The sequence below is a fragment of the Saimiri boliviensis genome, chromosome 11, assembly GCF_048565385.1.
Source record: "Saimiri boliviensis isolate mSaiBol1 chromosome 11, mSaiBol1.pri, whole genome shotgun sequence".
In the NCBI taxonomy this organism is placed as follows: Eukaryota; Metazoa; Chordata; class Mammalia; order Primates; family Cebidae; genus Saimiri; species Saimiri boliviensis.
Window position 1 is genome coordinate 110,483,613 of NC_133459.1, and position 19,459 is coordinate 110,503,071.

The following is a 19,459-nucleotide window of genomic DNA, read 5'->3' on the forward strand; positions in this document are numbered from 1 at the left end:
TCACACATGTAAAGGAGGACTGTGATGACTGGAATAGAGCAGGCACTCAATAAATAGTAACGTTATTAAATTATAGATTAATATTATTTGCTTTTGTTTTAGCTATTAGTTTTTGGTGTTTAGAGAAGGGGCCATTCCACTTATCACTGAATTTTGTTTTAAGGAAAGGATGATTGTGAGGGCTACATGGAATGATCCAAATGAAACCTGTATATCATGTAATAAGATATTTGTTTCCAGTCATTTTTCCAGAAAATGAATCAAGAAAATGGAAAAATTGGTCAGGTGAGGTGACTCATGTCTGTAATACTAGCACTATGGGAGACCAAGGTGGGAGGATTGCTTGAGATCAGGAGATCAAGACCAACCTGGGTAACATAGCGAGACCCTGTCCCTAAAAAAAAAAAAAAATAAATCAGCTGGGTATGGTGGTATGCACCTGTGGTCCCAGCTACTCCGGAGGGTGAGGCTGAGGTGGGAGGATTGCTTGAGCCTGAGAGGTGGAGGTTGTAGTGAGCCAAGATCACACCACTGCTCTCCAGTCTGGGCACCACAGTAAGATGAGACCCTCTCTCTCTCTCTCAAAATAAATAAATAAATAAATAAATAAATAAATAAATAAATAAATAAAAATAAAAAATAAAAAGAAAATTGAAAGATTACTTGCTGATAGTGCTGTGATTAGGGAAACTAGGATTAGATTGTAGAGTTTCAAATTACTTTGTTTTTCCAGATTTGTCTTACTTTGACTCAAACTCTGAAATCTTTTTCAGAAGTCTTTCCTACTGGCCAGGCACGGTGGCTCATGCCTATAATCCCAGCACTTTGGGAGGCCAAGGCGGGTGGATCACCTGAGTTCAGGAATTCGAGACCAGCCTGGCCAACATGGTGAAACCCTGTCTCCACCAAAAATACAAAAATTAAGCGGACATGTTGTCAGGTGCCTGTAATCCCAGCTACTTGGGAGGCCAAGGCAGGAGAATTGCTTGAACACAGCAGGTGGAGGTTGCAGTGAGCTGAGATCACACCATGGTACTCCAGCCTGGGTGATAGAGCGAGATTCCATCTCAAAAAAAAAAAAAAAAAAAAAAAAAGGAAGGAAAAGAAAAGAAAAGAAGTCTTTCCTACCATCTTAAGTTGTCAGATCTGACAGATCTTGAATTCATATTGAATGTGCCATTTTTTTGTTCTTTGTTTTTTAGACACTTCTCTGAAAATGTCATAACTCTGATTGTTAATGTAAAGAAATCATTTTTTCTTCACTTCTATGAAAATGGAGTCTGAAACATTTTTATCTGGGGAAGTGGAAATACTTGCCCTATTTTTCAATTTCCCTATAATTTGAGATTCAGCTATCAAAGTCATCTTAACTTTGGTGTGTAGAAGTTTTCTATGAAGGTAAAATTAAATTGCTAGAAAGTAAAGGAGCACATTTTCTGAAGTATTTTAGATTTGAACAAATTAAATACAGATGCAAGAAACATGCAAAAATCTCAGTTCATCTAAGCCCAGTAGCATTCAGAAGAAAGTAGCACATATTGAGGAGATGGAAAGTTAATAGTGATGATAATATAAATAGTGACAATTACCATTTATTGACAACTTACTGTTTTCAGACATCAATGGATTTTTACATCCATATTTTCTAGAGCTTTAGTTCTATGAAATAAATCTCTACATTGCTATTCAGTCTCTTATAAAGTGATTTAACATTCTGAATGAGGTAGGTGAACTTAGGTCTCAGCCTTTGTCCTGGTAGCTCCCCACTCACATTGTCCCTGTGCAACATGGATCTTTGCTGAACCTGTTTACTTTTCACCTTCTCTCTAAACAAGAAACAGTGATGTTGAGTGAAAAGAACATGGTGATTGCAGTTAGATTTTGGTTCAAATCCTAAAAGTATGTGTGATTTAGGGTATATTCCTTAACCTCAGTTTCCTCATCTCTAATATGAAGAGAAATCTGCTGCTTATAAGGATTCCATCAGACATGGTGTCTAACTGCCAGGTCATCACCAAGTATTTGTTTCTCTTCTTTCTCTATGTCCCCTTTTCTTCTACTCTGCAGTAAAACTACAATCCTTTTCTTTACCTTTGTCCCAGAAATTTTATTGCTGTCTTTATATATCTTGTGCTTAGTCTTAACTTGCTGACTCTGTCAATCTCCTTATCCTTCTGTGGTTTTACCTATTTTTCTTTCTTTTTTTTTTTTTTTTGAGTTGGGAATCTCATTCTGTTGCCCAGACTGGGGTGCAATGGTGCAATCTTCAGCTCACTGCAACCTCTGCCTCCTGGGTTCAAGCAATTCTCCTGCCTCAGCCTCCCGAGTAGCTGAGATTATAGGTGCCTGCCACTACACCTGGGTTTGCCACTGCCCGGCTAATTTTTGTATTTTTAGTAGAGACGGAGTTTCACCATGTTGGCCAGGCTCATCTCTTGGTCAGGCTGGTCTCGAACTACTGACCTTGTGATCCGCCCTCCTTGGCCTCCCAAAGTGCTGGGATTACAGGTGCGAGCCACTGTGCTCGGCCGATTTTATCAACTTTTCTAAAAGTCTTTCTCCCTAACGCTGCTATTCAACACCTATTTCCACCTCTATCTCCCCCAGTCTAGGTTTTTGGTCACAATGCTAAGACTACCAGGTTTGCCTCAAATTCTAGATGAAATGCTGAGCTAACAAATGTATACTGTTCCCAAATTCATTTCTAATTCAGTTCGGAACTTTAATTTTATTTTCTATTAGAAGCAATATGTGAAAGAAAAACAAAACGACCCCAATTCATTATGCCAAGGGGAAAAAATTAAGCTGAAAGCTGAGTCATAAAAGCAACTGCATTTCCTTTTGTTTCTAAGTAGAGAGCTACAGATAAAAGGTTAAATATCTCCACAGGTATCTACTCTATGTTCACTTTATCTTATGTAAAGTGCCAGCTTACTGAGCGTAAGCCAATACATACTTGATTATTCCCTGACCTGCTCATTTTTGTCTAGGAACATGTGAATGATAAGTTCCTCTTTCCCCTCCAGCCCACTTTTCCACTTTAGACATTGAAGCCCTCCAAGTCATCTTGTGAGAAAGGCACAGACAATAGACTGTTTCTGTGATTCTGTTTTTTTTTTTTTTTCTCCCAGGCATTAATTGTCCTTAGCCTGGCAAAATAAACTTCTAAGTTGATTAAAACCTGCCATAGATACTTTTTGGTTTCCAAATATTATAAATGGAGATTCTGTTTTCAGTTCAAAAGCCTATACATAAAAGCAGGTTTAAGACATACATTTATTAAAATGTATTGCACTTGTGCCAAAATAAAATAGAATAATGTCATTGTAATTCTTGTAATAAAAATAACTGAAAATAATATTTAGTAGGAAGTGGCTCTTTACCTTGAACATTGTAGAATGTAATTGATGGATGAAAAGAAGCAAGAATGTAATTAATGGAAATTCTGAAAGGAGCTTCCAAGTGACTTAAGGATTGCTGTGTTTTTATATTATGGTTAGTTAAACAACAACCTTTCTCATGCAGAAGATTACTGTGAGAATGTTAATTTAGCCATATTTATAGTTTTTGTTCAGGCTCACAAATGGAATGAAGAGAGAATAAGGCATTTTCCATTGGATAAATCCAATTCCTATCTCCAAAAATTCTCCCTGTTGCTTAGTCTGTTTATTCCTTTAATTCTGAGAACTTTTCTTTTTTACTGAAATTCTTGACACTCCTAATTTAGAATTTGATTCAAGGCTGAAACTTAATGGTCTATGTATGCCATAAAGTAATATTCATCAGACTGCGGGTTAAGATCCATTGGTAGATTGTGAAATAACAATTCAGTAGAGTGTAACCAGAATAAAACAAAAAAGGAAGAAATAGGAAACATATACTTTTATAACATATAGTAAAGGTCAGTAATGTTTCATGAAATGTTCGTTAGGTTATAATGAAAAAATACTTCTTACTTTTTGATGTAGTAAACAAAAATTAAAACCCCTGCCTATTGAAAAAAAATAAAAGAGACCCTTTTCCAAATTATGTTGTCATTTTATAATGAACTATTTTGGCTAAGTTTTTGCTTTTTTTTTTTGCATCTTATTCTTCATAATTAAGAATTCCTTGTTGCTTTGTACCTATGCATTAATTAAGACTCCCAGTACTTGCTTACACTCATATCTTAGGTAATGTAGAGTGGGTGTTACTGGGCTAAGTTCCCACAACTTTTTTGTGTGCATGTTAACTTTTGAACTCCTTTGATGCCTTAATTTAAAGTAAATGACTAACAAGAGCTAGAACTTGAATGCAATATAACTAGACATGATTCACTATTTGTTAGCTGAATCATCTGACATGGTTTTAAAAGGTGTGTTTTTCTCTTCTTTTCTTATTCTCACATGTTCTTAGAGTTGCACAATGCTAAGACATTTAATGACCAATTTATTTTAAGAAGGCTTTTGTTAACACATACTCCTTTTACCAATGACTTGCTTACATCTAAACATTTTTGATTGAATTCTTCTAGTTTTGTCTGAATTTTACTTTGTAATAAATATATTCTCTTGATTAACCTCACTTACTTCTGTGTCCCACAATCAAATAATAATTACATTTTAATCTAAGTACAAGAATTTTATATTTATATAATAAAGAATATGCTTGTTTTGAGGTTTTATCTTTTTTTTATATATATTTAGAAAGCTCCAAGGTGTATTGTTTCATGTAGGTGTTGTTACTACCAATACTTTCACCCCATTTGTTAAGCCCAAAACACTTCAAGCAACTTCAAGTTCATAAATTAATAAGGAGGCACAGACCCTGACCAGGACTAGACAGAATGTGTTCCAGGTTAGAAGCAGACAGCATGGCTCTATGATGTCTCCCATGGAACACTTGTGCTCTACTGTAATGAAGATTTTCTTCCCGAAAATCTGAATGTGATGTTTTAGATCCTCTGGTTGTTGGTGGTTAGTAGTGTCCCGATTCTAATGGTGTGCTGGAATCAGGTGGTTGCCTAGAAGGTCAATCCAGGCTCCTAGGTACCCCCACTCTTATAGGCCTCAATTATCCACCTGTGAGGCTCAGGAGGGCTGACCAACCTGAAGGTTGAGAAAATTTGCTTAAATGAGAAATGGTCATTTCAGCATAAACTGTACTTAATTCTAGTGTAGAAACTGTTTTCATTCTGGAGATGGTGAATCCCAGAAGATCATGGCCAAGAAGATGTCCTAAGTGGCTTCCTCCGAGAGTTTATGCCCAAGAGGGAGCCATCTGGCCACTTGCTTCTTACATTTCTAATAGCGGTTCCATTTCCTTAAGGGCTGCTGTTAAATTATTTACTTGATTGTTATATATGGTTTGCTGTTGTAGGAATCGGACTCTTTCTTCCTTCATCTCCAACTTTACCTTTAAGGCCTGTAACTCCTCCATCTGCTTTTTGGCTGTTTCGTTAAAAAGCTTCAGCTCCTCTTGCAAAGTTTCTAACAGCAACATAGAGTCCGTATGATCAGTAGTGGATTCTTCTTGTGATGCCAGGGTCTCACTACCTAAAGCTGGTTTGAGGCCCTTGCTCTCCAAAATTGCCAAACAATTGTCCCGAAACTTCTCTAGCAGCTCTACCTTCTGGGTCAGGTTCTTCAGCTCTCCCTGAGTTTCAGTCAACTTCTGGTGCAACTGCCTGTTGACAGCTTCTAAGAGCTGCTTCTTGTCCTTGAGCTCTTCCTCTGATTTTTGCTTACTTAGTGGTTTGTAACCTTTTCTGACATTCCTTCTGGTGGCAGTGTCAGTAGCTTCCATTTGCCCATTCTCTCGTCTCATTTTGGTGATTTTTGTCACATCATTCTCTGGACCTCCTGAATGAAGCTGTTTGGAAACATCAACTTCTTTGGACCTAACAGGTAAGAGACCCGAGTTTGTGTGTCTGTGGGCTGGCTGCCGCTCAGCGCAACGGTGGGCTGCCGGCTATACACTGTTTTAGACACACTGGTTGTCATAACAAGGCGGCACAGCTGAGCCCTGCAGTCCTTGTCACTCTCGTTCAAAGCGACAAGGTTTTATCTTTATATGAAATATGAGGTTTTATCTTTATATGAAATACGTGTAGAACATGGTGTAAGCAGTCATCATACCCTTTTACCAAGCACTTGTCTTTCAGGTAAGAAAGACAACTGTACAAATCTCATCAGGTTTGGGAATATTTCAGTTAGAGAATCAGGATAACTGCTCTTTTAGTCTTTTAAAATAATAAATCTCTCTCTGTTTTGGGCTGACAAATAAATCTTTTTTGTTTAATCTTCTATTTTGTATAGACAATAGAATGTGAATATTAATTTAAGAAAATCATACATAATTGGTAGGAGTCCTTTCTGTTCTTAAGAATGATTTCATAATATAATAGCTGACTGTTGACAATCTATAATTTTAACTTAAATGTTTCCCAAACCTCCTATTTTCTAATTATTTGATCTGTCAGTATAGGTTGCCTAATGAGTTAATATATTAAAATACTAACTGGAAAACCGGAATTAGCTATTATAATGAAAATAGAACTTTACCTTGAACAGTCAGCATTTGACAGAGGACAAAGAAGTCACCACTGTACAGGTCCCTCTCTGACCTTGTTATATTTTCCTAATCAGTGATGGTTGGTGGTGTCTTAGTCACTTCCCTTTCTTGTCTTATACTTCTTGCCCAAATAATTCCCAATATGCTTTTCCACTTTGCTTTCCTAAAATAATAAAATTTTAGAATTGAAGGTGGCCTTGAATTTCTTCTGGTTTACTTGCTGCATTTTCAGCTGATGAAACAGATTTAGTGACTTGGTTGATGCTATTCAGCTGTTTAGGGCATAGCAGAGACTGGGCATTTGTTTCCATTTTCATCTGACAGAAAGTTAGTGCCAAATAAATATTTGTTAAACAGAAGTAACTATTTTCACTATACCGTTCTTTAGGTCAGTGGCACATTACTACATTTAATCTTCTTAATAATGGCAAAGTCGATTAAATTGTTATGTTCCTTCCCCTCTCCATCCTGCCCTCCCTCCCTTCCTTTTTTCCTCCCTCCAACCCCAGGCTGGAGTGCAGTAGCACAATCATAGCTCACTGCAGCTTTGACCTCTTGGGTTCCAGAAGCCTAACTCCCACCTCAGCCTCTTGAGTAGCTGGTACTACAGGCAGCCGCTGTGCCTGGCTATTTTTTTTTTTTTTTTTTTTTTTTTAGTTTTTGGAGAGATGGGGTCTCACTGTGTTGCCCAGGCTGGTCTTGAACTCCTGGCTTCAAGTGATTCTCCTGCCGTAGCCTCCCAAAGTGTTGGGATTATAGAACTGTTGTACCTGGCAGCAGTTATTTTCTTAAACATTCTGTTTCCTATAATCAACCATTATGTTTTTTTTTTTTTTTTTTTCTCCTCTGTGGAGAAATCTTAAGCTCCTTTTATGTTGTAGATGTTTTTCAGAAGCTCTTGGTTGGTTCATTTGTTTTTTCCACTCCTCCTTAAATGAATTCTCCCCAGCTTTCATGTTTGATAAATAGTGGGGTATATGGTACTGTTGGACTCTGTGCTGTTTACTTAGTAGCTCCTGGCATTAGATGCAGGGCTGGTGAAAGTGTGTATCTCCCAGTACGGTATCGGGGGTTTAACAGGAATTCCTGTAGTTTAGTTTAGTGAGGGGTTTGTTTACATAACTATATATGCATTCAGTGCTGTAGATTTCCCCTTAAATACATTTGCTGCATCCCACAAAGGTATTCTTTTAAATTTATTAGGTTGTATTTTATGGCCCAGAATGTAGTCTATCTTGGTGAACATTCTACGTGAGCTTGAGAAGAATGTGTATTCTGTTGTTGCATGAAACAGTCTATAGATATCTATTATATCCAGTTGACTGATGTGGAATTCACCCATGTCCTAATGATTTTCGGCCTGCTGGATCTGTGCATTTCTGTCTCTCTCTTTTTTTAAGTTTCTTTCTTTCTTTTTTCTTTTTTTTTTTTAAGTCAAGGTCTCACTGTGTTGCTCAGGCAGGAATAGAGTGGTATGAACGTAGCTTACTGCAACCTTCAACTCCTGTGTGCAAGTCATCCTCCCTCCTAAGACTCCTGAGTAGCTGAGACTACTTGTGTAGTCCACCGCACTCAACTATTTATTTACTTGCTGAGTTTTTGTTTTTACAGACAGAGTCTCATTATGTTGCCCAGGCTGGTCTCAAACTCCTGGCCTCATGTGATCTTCCTGCCTTGGCCTAACAAAATGCTGGGGTTATAGGTGTGAGCCATGGTGCCCAGCTTGGATCTGTCCATTTCTGATAGTGGATTCATCTATTTCTCCATGTAGTTCTATTAGTTTTTGCTTCACTTATTTTGATGCTCTGTTCTTAGGTGCATACACATTCAGGATTGTCATGTCTTCTTGGAGAATTGACCCCTTTGTTACTAGGTAAAGCTCTCTTTATCCCTGATAGCTTTCCTTGGTTTGAAGTCTACTGTCTGAAATTAATGTAGCTACTCCTGCTTTCTTTACATTAGTGTTAACATACTGTATCTTTCTCTATCAATTTACTTTTAATCTCTATGTGTCTTTATATTTAAAGTGGGTTTCCTATAGAAAACATGTAACAGAGTCTGTTTCCTGATCCACTTTGACAATCTCTGTCTTAATTGCTACATTTAGACAATTGACATTTAAAGTGATGAGTGATACACAAGCACAGCTTGTTTTATGGTCCTCCACTTTATTATGCTTTGCAGATATTGTGTTTTTTACAAATTGAAGGGTTGTCTTTCTTAAAAAAATAAAATTATAAAAAAATTTATCAAATTATTAAAAAAAAAAAAAAGACAGGGTCTTGTTATGTTTGCCAGGCTGGTTTTGAACTCCTGGGCTCAAGCAATCTTTCTGCCCTGGCTTCCCAAAGTGCTGGGATTACAGGCATGAGCCACTGCATCCAGCCTTTTTTTTTTTTTTTTTTTTTTTTTAAATTGAGATGGAGATCTTGCTTTATTACCTAGACTGGAGTGCAGTGGTATGATCATAACTCACTGCCACCTTGAATTCCTGGGCTCAAGGGATCCTTCTGCCTCAGCCTCTTCAGTACCTGTGGCCACAGGCAAGTACCACTACAGCCAGCTTATTTTTTCATTTTTTGTAGACATGAGGTCTCTCTTGCCTCTCAGGCTTGTCTTGAACTCCTCGACTCGAGGAATCCTTCATACCCAGCCTCTCAAAGTGTTGGGATAATAAGGGTGAGGATGCCTTCAGCCCAGGATTTGGAGACCGGCCCCCTTGTCCCATGCCTGGCTACAAATCGAAGGCTTGTGGCAGCTCCTCATTGAGCAAGTCTGTCAGCACCATTTTTTCAACAGCACGTGCTCACTTTGTGTCTCAATGTCACATTTTGGTAAATTTCTATTTTATTATTTATTATTTGTTATTTTTATTTTTAATTAAAAAATAGAGACGGGGATCTCATTATATTGCCCAAGCTATCCTCCCAATTCGGCCTCCCAAAATGCTGGGATTACAGGTGTGAGCCACCATGTCTAGCCACACTTTGGCAAGTTTCTGAACGTTTCCATTATATCTGTTATGGTGATCTGTGACCAGTGATCTTCGATGTTTCTGTTGTTTCGGAGAGACACAAAGCGCACCCGTTTAAGATGGCAAACTTAACTGATAACTGTGTGTGTTCTGTTTACCAACAGACTATTCTCCAATCTCTCCTTCTCCTCAGGCCTCCCTATTCCCTGAGGCACAACAATATTCAAATTTAGCCAATTAAGAACCCTATAGTGGCCTGTAAGTGTTCAAGTGAAAGGCAGAGTCATGTATCTTTCACTTTCAGTCCGAAGCTGGAAATGATTAAGCTTAGTGAGGAAGGCATGCCAAAAGCCAAGACAGGCTGAAGGTCAGGCCTCTTGTTCCAGTCAGCCAAGTTGTAAATGCAAAGAAAAAGTATTTGAAGAAAATGGTTACTCCAGGGAATATATGAATAATAAGAAGGCAAAACAGCCTTATTGTTGATATGGAGAAAGTTTTAGTGTTTGAATAGAATATCAAACCAGCCACAGCATTTCCTTGAGCCAAAGTCTAATCCAGAGCAAGTTTCTACCTTTCATTAATTCTGTGAAGGCTGAGAGAGGTGGGCCCCAAAGAGAGAGGTCTCTGCTCTGTCTCACTATCCCTCATATCTTGTCATTTATTTCGCCGATATAGAAGCATACAAAAATAAGCACACATAAGCATATGTATATCCATATATAATTACATGTATGATTATTTTGAATAAACTTTCATGTTAGATTCAGTGTAAGAAAAACGTTTTTACTTTACATTCACTTATTCCTTCTCCAGTGCTCTTCTTTCTTTATGTAGATCTGAATTTCTGACCTTTATCATTTTCCTTTTCTCCTAAGAATTTCTTTTCACTTTTCTTGCAAAATAGGTCTTACTGGCAACACATTGCCTCAATATTTGCTTGTCTGAGAAAGTCTTTTTTATTTTTTATTTTTATTTACTTATTTATTTTTTAATTGAGACAGAGTCTCACTCTGTTGCCCAAGCTGGATTGCAATGGTGCGATCTCGGCTCACTGCAACCTCCGCCTCCTGGGTTCAAGCGATTCTCCTGCCTCAGCCTCCCGAGTAGCTGGGATTATAGGCACGTGCCATAGCGCCCAGCTAATTTTTGTATTTTTAGTAGAGACAGAGGTTTCACCATGTTGGCCAGGCTGGTCTCAAACTCCTGATCTCATGATCCACCTGCCTTGACCTCCCAAAGTGCTGGAATTACAGGCGTAAGCCACTGTGGCTGGCCTGTCTGAGAAAGTCTTTATATTTCTTCTCTACTTTTGAGAGATAATTTTTTGAGGTATAGAATTCTATGGTGCCACTTTTTTCTCTCAACACTTTAAATATTTCACTCTACTCTCTTCTTGCTTGTGTGGTTTCTGAGGAAAACTCAGATATAGTTCTCATCTTTGTTTCTATCATTTTCCTCTAGCTTCTTTCAGGATTTTTTTAAATGTTAGATTTCTGTATTGTGAAAATGATATGCTATATTAATCAGGGTTTTCCAAAGTTACAGATTAAGACTTTATTTATGTATGTTGTAGATATTTATTATGGAAATTGATCCTGAAAGCCTGCAGGTCTCAAAATCTGTCTGTAAGTTGGAGAAGCAGGAAACCTGCTGGTTTACTTCAGTCTAAACCCAAAGGCCTAAGAAGCAGGGGAGCCCACAGTGCAACTCCTGGTCAACTATGAGGGCCTTGGTTTGGGGAAAGGAATGCTGGTGTTCAGTCCTGTGGTTTTCAGGCCCCAGGACTAGGGGCTTTGATGTCTGAGGGCAAGAGAAGAGGGATGTCTTAGATCAAGAAGAGGGAGTAATTTCCTCTTCCTCTGCTTTTTTATTCTATTTAGGCCCTCAAAGGATTAGATGATACCTACCCACTTTGGTGAAGTGATCTTTGTTACTCAGTCTGCTGATTGAGATGCTCTCTTTCAGAAATACATTCATAGACACTGCAGAAATAATATTTTATCAGCTATCAGAACATCCTTCAGCCCAGTCAAATTGATATATAAATTAACCATCATGTATACCTAGATTTAGGTTTTTTTTTTTTTTTTTTTTTTTTTTTTTTTTTTTGTATTTATCTCACTTGGTATTTTGTGTCTGATAATAAATAATTTGGGTGAAATTCTCAGTCATTATTATTTTGAATAATTCTGTTCCTTTATGTCTTCTCCTTCTAGAATTCCTCTCCCATGTATGTTGTATCTTCTGTAGTTCCACAGTTCTTGGATATTCTGTTGTTGTTTTTTCGGTCCTTTTTTTTTTTTTTTTTTTCGGTTTGCTGTTGGGATATCTTTAAGCTAAGAGATTCTTATCTCAGGTATGTCCAGTCTACCCATAAGCCCATATTTCCATTCTTTTAAAGTGTTTTTGATCTCCAGCATTTCTTTTTGGTTCGGAGAGTTTCCATCTCTGTGCATCTGTTCTTGCATGCCATCTACTTTATCCATTAGAGCATTTCACATCTTAATCATAATTGCTTTCTATTTCTGGTCTGATAATTCCAACATCTCCATTGTATCTGAGTCTGGTTCTGAGGCTTGCTGTGTTTCTTCAAATTGTGTTTTCTGCCTTTCAGTATACCCTGTAATTTGATCCTAATAACTGGGCGTGATGCACCGAAGTAAAAGGAACTGCTATAAGTAGGCCTTTAATAATGTGGTGAGAAGGAGTGGGCGGAGGAGGACTGAGCTTATGCCCCTGGAGTGTGGACTTCACAACTGCTTCAAAGTTCTTCTCCTACTTAGGTGAAACAGAATGGCTAATATAGGCCTGAGTTGGGTATTTCCCCTCTTCCAGGTCACATAGGCTCTGATAAAACCCCAGCAGGTTAGGCTGTGGTTACATAGTTGCTCCTGATTGACATAACTAAAAAGCTGTTTTTTTCTAGTGATTCCAAGGCTGCTATTATTTTTGTCCATGACCAGACACATGATATAGAAACAAATAATAAATAATTACTATTTATTTTTCTATAAGTAAAAAATCCTTTTCTATAAATAATAAACTGCCTCTTGAGCTTTTCCCATCTGCAACCTGTCCATAGTGTTAACATTATTTACTGCCATGTAGCATGGTACTGCTCATCTACCTCCAGCCTTGTTGAGTCCTGTGATTTGCAGGTTTTGAATATATGCATCAAGCAAAATGGTTGATCTGGGCTACAAGAGGATGGGACTGACGTAAAGTAGCTGGTTTTCTATTATCCAGAGGGTAAGAGAAAGGTCAGAGCCGGGGAGGGAAGAAGATTGTGTGGGCTGACAATTGTGTTTCTTAATTCAGAAGTATCTGTGCTACAGGTAGTAGAAATATTATCTCTTCTAACTGGTTCTCTGTTATCCTCAGTTTTCAGTATTGCAAATTAAATTATCCACCCAGTTATCATAATCAGTTTAATAGGAAGTTGGGAAAAGTCTTATCGTAGATTTATTCAGGTGATGATATTTAAATCCAGAAGAAATTTTTCTTATTTGTTCTTTCAGCTTTCTAGGATGAGGTGAAGTAAAACCTTTTGCTTTTATTGACTAGTTTATTATTTCCAATTGATAATAATGAAATCTATTATTTATTATCTTTCTTGTCTGATTTTGAGCTATATTTTCATTTTTATTTAAAAAACATTGGGCCAGGCACGGTGGCTCATGCCTGTAATCCCAGAACTCTGGGAGGCAAAGGTCGGCAGATCACCTAAGGTTAGGTGTTCCAGACCAGCCCGGCCAACATGGTGAAACTCCATCTCTACTAAAACACAAAATTAGCTGGGTGTGGCAGTACATGTCTGCATTCCTAGCTACTGGGGAGACTGAGGCAGGAGAATCGCTTGAACCCGGGAGGCAGAGGTTGCAGAGAGCTGAGATCACGCCACTGCACTCCAGCTTCGGCAACAGAGCGAGAGCTCTGTCTCAAAAACAAAAACAACAACAACAACAACAACAACAACAACAACAACAACAAAACAACATTGAAAAGAGGGTCTTTGCTTCCTTATTTTTCAGGTAAGGAAGCGGAGGATTAGATGATTTGCCCAAAGTCTCACCGTAATTTGTAGAGCTGAGATTGAAATCCAGGTGAAACTTCACGTATCACATTCTTTTTGTCAGGTATGTTGAGAATATGGTTTGCTGAACACAGAAAGCAAGTAGTTATCTAGAATTATAGTCCTGTGATGTAAAAGCTTTTATATTTTACTTTAGTTTTATATGACAATAATGTGCTTTAATCTTCCTTTTGAGATGGCAGTTTCTGGATTTTCTCTTGGTACCTGCATACTTCTGTTGCACATTTCTTATGTGGCTAATTATCCCAATGGAAAAGTAACACAGTCATGCCATGGAATGATTCCTGAACATGGTCATAGTCCCCAGGCTGTTCCTGTTCATGACATTTCAGTGAGTCAGATGACATTCAGGCCAGGGGATCGGATTGAAGGTACTGTGCTGGGATTAACTGTTTGCATTTTGGATTTCACTCTTTTACCGTTCATTGCATCTTTATTATTATTTGATTTAGACTATTTCATTTAAATCTTTTTTCTTTTTTAAGATACTATCATACTTCTTATTTTTGGTTACAGGTGATTATATTACTTAAGTAGTCTGTGTATTATCCATCCAGAACAGGCTTTTAAATAAGTTTTTGTCATTATCTACTTTTTTTTTTTTATTAATTGTGCTATCACTTCAAGAGAAGAGAAAATATCATATAATTTTAAGAATTTCTCTGGTAAAATATGGGCTGCTTATTAAAGAAAAATATGTAACAGCATTTTGCAAACTTTATTTTTTTGCAACTCTAGAAACGTAAAATGTTAATAGATACTCTGTTACATAGAGAGTATACAGAAAAATAAGTCTGGAATATTCTGTGTGGTATATAATATACATTAGAGTTCACACTACAGTAGGATATTAAATACCCTAAGAGATTTGCAGTTAAGAAACAAGTATTTACTTTCATCTAGTGATTTTTTTTTTCAATTCAATAATTTATTGAGTGTCACTGTGAGCCAGACACTATGTTAAATACTGGAATTCAAAAGAAAACACCTCGTGTTTTTTCCTCCAATGAACTCAAGTAAACATTTAAAAAAAACTTTTAGGTTCAGGGATACATGTGCAGGTTTGTTTATAGGTAAATTCCATGTCATAAGGGTTTGGTGTACAGATTATTTCATCACTCAGGTGATAAGCATAGTACCCAATAGGCATCATCTGGCATTTTCCAAACTGACTTAGCCTTATGGACTGCTCCTTGACCATCACCTATTTTTCTTTTCTCTTTGTGAAATGGCTGTTAATATCTCACAGAGTGAATATCTTATGGAATACAGTTTAGAACTTCTTTGCCTATAGGGTGACTCTTTTCTCTCCAGGAGTAGTTTTGCATATGTACACATCATTCTAACTAATGTATGACCTTAAACTTTTTCTTTTTTTTTGATATTACTAAGCTTTGTAACCGATCCTTTTGTTTTTCTCAGTTACTTTGTCAGGGCAACCATTTAAAGGCTTTCTCCTAGAAGCGCGTAATGCTGAGGATTTGAATGGCCCTCCTGTTGGCTCCTTCACATTGATTGACAGTGAAGTGTCACAGCTTTTGACCTGTGAAGATATACAGGTTTGTGTTTAGAGTTGATCTTTGAACCATATAAAGTTTACAGGTGCCCACCTCACTCCTGGGGAAGTTGGAAATCTATGTAAAACTTTTGACTCCCCAAGAACTTAACTACAAATAGCCTGTTGTTGACCAGAAGCCTTACTGATAAAAAATAGTTGACTAATACTTATTTTATATTTATATGTTATATACTGCATTCTTATAATAAAGTAAGCTAGGCAAGAGAAAAATCTTAAGAACATAAGAAAAAATATATTTACTATTCATGAAATGAAAGTGGATCACCATAAAGATCTTTATTCTTGTTGTCTTCACATTGAATAGGTTAGGGAGGAGAAGGATGAGGAGGGGTTGGTTTTGCTGTCTTGTGGGTGGCAGAGGTGGAAGAGGTGGAGGGGGAGGCAGGAGAGGCATCACACTGATGTAACCTCATGGAAATACATTGTAATTTCTATCTGACCTTTTTTGTTTTTTCATTTCCTTAAAAATGTTTCTATATGGTAGCAATCCTTCCCCACTTTGCTTTAGTTTCAGTGGTATATCATAGGAGGTCCATGTCATAGAAGAAGGCAAAAGCAGTGTTGAAGAACTGGAGCCCATTTGCCAGGTTGTCTAATGTCACTTTGTTTTCTGGGGCTGCATCTTCTACACAGTCCTCATTGTCACCTGGCACTGGTTTGGAACACTCATCATCAAGTTGTCTCCTGTTAATTCTCCTATTGTGGTGTCTGTGAGCTCTTGAATTTCTCGAAGATTCATGTCTTGAAACCCCTCATCCCCTACCATTTTTGCCATATCCACAGTGTCTTTTATGATTCCTTGATTGGCTCTGTAAATCTTTTAAAGTCATGCACAACATCTAGATACAGTGTTTCTGTAGCAGGAATTTATTGTTTTGGGATTGCGGGCTCTCTAGGCTTTTTTTTTTTTTTAATATAACAATAGGGTCTTCAATGGTGTAATCCTTCCAGACTTTCATGGTGTTCTATCAGAGTTCTCTTCCATAGTGTTGACAATCCTTTCCATTGAGTACTGTGTGTAAAGAGCCTTAAATGTTCTTAAGACCTCCTGAGCTAGAGACTGAGTTAGAGACACTGTATATGGAGGCAAGGAAGTGACTTCAGTGGCTTGGGTGTTGAGCTCATGGGGTTTTGGGTAGCAGGGGCATTGTCTAATATTGTATTAGGCTCTTCCTGTATTGCTCTAAAGAAGTGCTTAAGACTAGGTAGTTTAATAAGGAAAGAGGTTTACTTGGCTCACTGTTCTGCATGCTTTACAAGAATGGCACTGGCATCTGCTCAGCTTTTGCGGAGGCCTTAGGGAGGCCTCATGGCCTTTTACAGCAAAAGCTAAAGCGGGAGCAGGCACTTCACATGGTGAAAGCAAGAGCAAGAGAGAGGGTTGAGGGAGGGGAGGTGCCACATTTTATGACAACCATATCTTACAAGAACTCGTTCACTGTCTCGAGGAACAACACCAAGCCATGAGAATTCTGCTATTCTGACCCAAACACCTCCCACCAGTTCTCACCTCCAACACTGGGGATTGCAATTTAACATGAGAGTTGGGTGGAGACAAATATCCAAACTATATCAAATATCAATAGCACATTTATTTATTTATTTATTTATTTATTTAGAGACAGAGTCTTGCCCTGTCATCCAGGCTGGAGTGCAGTAGCCCAGTCTCGGCTCACTGCAACCTTTGCCTCCTGGATTCAAGTGATTCTCTCACCTCAGCTTCCTGAGTAGTGGGGATTACAGGTGCCTGCCACCATGCATGGCTAATTTTTGTATTTTTAATAGAGACTAGGTTTCATCATGTTGGCCAGGCTGGTCTCAAACTCCTGACCTCAAGTGATCCACCCACCTCAGCCTCCCAAAATGCTGAGATTACAGGTGTGACTCACCGTGCCCTGCCAAAATAACTTTTAAAATCTTTTACTGGCAAGGTGCTTCTTGGCTTCAGAGACAGAGCATCCATGAAGCCAGTCCAGACAAAGGTTCCTCATTATCCAGGCCTTCTTGCTGTTATAACCAAAAGACTGGCAGCTGATGTTTATCTTTTCCCTTCAAGGTGCGGGGATTAGCAGCTTTATAGGTAAGAGCAGCCCTGATCATAAACGGACTGCATTTGTGCAAAACAGTAGAGATAGCCTGTTCCTTCTTGCCGTAAATGCTGGTGCTTGCTTCTCTTCTTTACTAATAAATGCCCTTTGTGGTATTTATTTCCAAAATTGGGCACTTTTTTCTGCAGTAACCTGTTCAGGCAGATATACTTTCTCCTCAATGATTTTCTTAGTGGTGCCTGGGAACTTGCCTGTTGCCTCTTGGTCAGTAGAAGCTGCTTCTTTTGTTATCCTGACATTTTAAAAGCCAAACTTTTTTCTAAAATTATCAAGCTGTCCTTTGTTGGCATAAAGTTCTCCAGCTTTAGACCCTTCACCTTCCTTTTGCTTTAAGTTGTCATATAATGACTGCTTTTTCTTCAATCATATTAGTCTATAAGTATGCCTTTCTCGTAGCAGTTCTTACGCCTACATAAAAGATGCATTTCCAATATGAGATGAAAGGATCTTTCATAGAAAGTGCAAGGTTTTTGCATCTGTTGGCAAAGCTGCAGTGACATCTTCGTGAATTTTCTTTTCTTTTTGTTACAGTGGTTCTTACACTGTATTCATTTATCTTGAAATGGCGGGCAACTGCAGCAGCAGACCATAATTTACAGTACATACAAGCAATTTATCTTTTTCTTACAATGTCATGAGTTTTCTCTGCTTCTTGGTAACACTTCCAGCATCACTAGTGGCACTTTGTATGGATCCCATGGTGTTATTTAAGGTTTACAGTAGTGGACAAAACATAGTAAAAGCTGGGTGTAGTGGCTCATACCTGTTTTCCCAGCATTTTGGGAGGCTGAGGCTGGTGGATTGCTTGAGCTCAGAAATTTGAGACCAGCCTGGGAAACATGGCAAAATCCAGCCTCTACAAAAAAATATGAAAATTAGCTGGGTGTGGTGGCATGTGCTTGTAGTCCCAACTACGGTTACTTTATGCAGTTATGATTTAATACTACCTTTTTACATTTGTTTATATGTCTCTGGACTGTGAATGGCACCATGTATGGTCTGTTTGTGTAAGTATGTTTTGATAAATTTTAACTTTTTGTAATAGTTTTGTGTATATTTTATGGTAATAAATGAGAAAATAGACTAATACCTACATATTTTGTGCATTTAAAACATACCTAACTTTCTAATTTTTTCAATATTTCTAGCCTATGCAGTTTGTCTGCGTTTTTTCGAATTGTTGGAAGTCTTCAAACATTTTTTTTATTATATTTTTGAAAATAAATCTGCATATAAGTGGACCTATGCAGGTCAAACCTGTGCTGTTCAAGGGTCAACTGTAGCTTGAAATTGTTCTCTGTCAGTTTTTTTTGTGCTCTTTTCACTATAAGGTATTGGTTGCAAGATAAATGATGATATTAACCATGTATTGTAAACATCTGAATTGATTCACAATGATCAGACTTTTTCCTTAATTTTACTACTTGCAATTTTTATACATCAGCACCCTATAAAAGTTAAAGTAGTTTGAAGAATTTATAGCTTGTGATATTTTATATTAATATTAACTCTTACTATATTAATTTTTGAAGGGTTTTAATATTGAAGACAGAGATCTAGAGTATGACAGGAGTCTAATTTTTTTCATTTATTTATTCATTTATTTATTATACCCAAATGGTCCTTAATGGGGGGGATAGGTGATGGACAAGAGTGACTCTTGTTCCTTGAAAAACTCCTTACTTTACATATAAGCACATCTTATTGGGAGAGAGCCTCTTAGAGGAGATGATCTTCAAGTGAGGCCTCAGAATGAGTAGGAGTAGGCCAGGTGCATGAAAGTGGGAAAGAAGAGTGTTCAAGAGAAAGGAATTACTAAAATGTCATGTTACTGCATGAATCTTCTGCATTCTATTTGTTATCTATTAATGGAAGAGATATAAATTTATAATGTACATGTACATGTATAATTATACATTTACATTACATATACATGATAATGTACATGTATGATGTACATGAAACAATGAGCAGGCTCTATCTAATATTAATGTACCCAGTGTTCACACCTCTTTTTAATTCTTTGATTTCTGTTGACTCTCATTTCTTCGCAGAGCCAGCTGCTAATATGATGTCAACCAATCAACATTTCATTTATTGAGTACCTGAGTCCTTCTTCTAAATAAAATAGTCTTCACCAGAATGCTAATGTC

General features: G+C 37.6%; 2 protein-coding genes across 7 annotated transcripts in view; one reads left to right on the top strand and one right to left on the bottom strand.

The window, feature by feature from the left end:
- Window positions 1–19,459, top strand: part of FRRS1 (ferric chelate reductase 1) — a 122,168-nt gene that overhangs the window by 62,636 nt on the left and 40,073 nt on the right. For 3 of the 6 annotated variants that reach the window (XM_074381377.1, XM_074381376.1, XM_010343820.3), the window contains 3 exons: window positions 13,558–13,662; window positions 13,795–13,990; window positions 15,042–15,178. In XM_074381377.1, the coding sequence (XP_074237478.1) occupies window positions 13,795–13,990; window positions 15,042–15,178 (333 nt within the window). In that variant the 5' untranslated portion in view covers window positions 13,558–13,662. Of the gene's footprint in view, window positions 1–5,637; window positions 5,886–13,557; window positions 13,663–13,686; window positions 13,991–15,041; window positions 15,179–19,459 lie in introns of those variants that run through there. The other 3 variants (XM_074381375.1, XM_074381374.1, XM_074381378.1) reach the window with 3 other exon arrangements.
- LOC104652238 (small kinetochore-associated protein-like) lies at window positions 5,275–6,041 on the bottom strand (the record flags this gene model as incomplete). Its single annotated transcript, XM_010343878.2, is given in 2 exon segments — window positions 5,275–5,894; window positions 5,897–6,041. Coding segments are annotated over 2 exon segments (765 nt in total), but the record flags the coding sequence as incomplete, so codon positions are not given.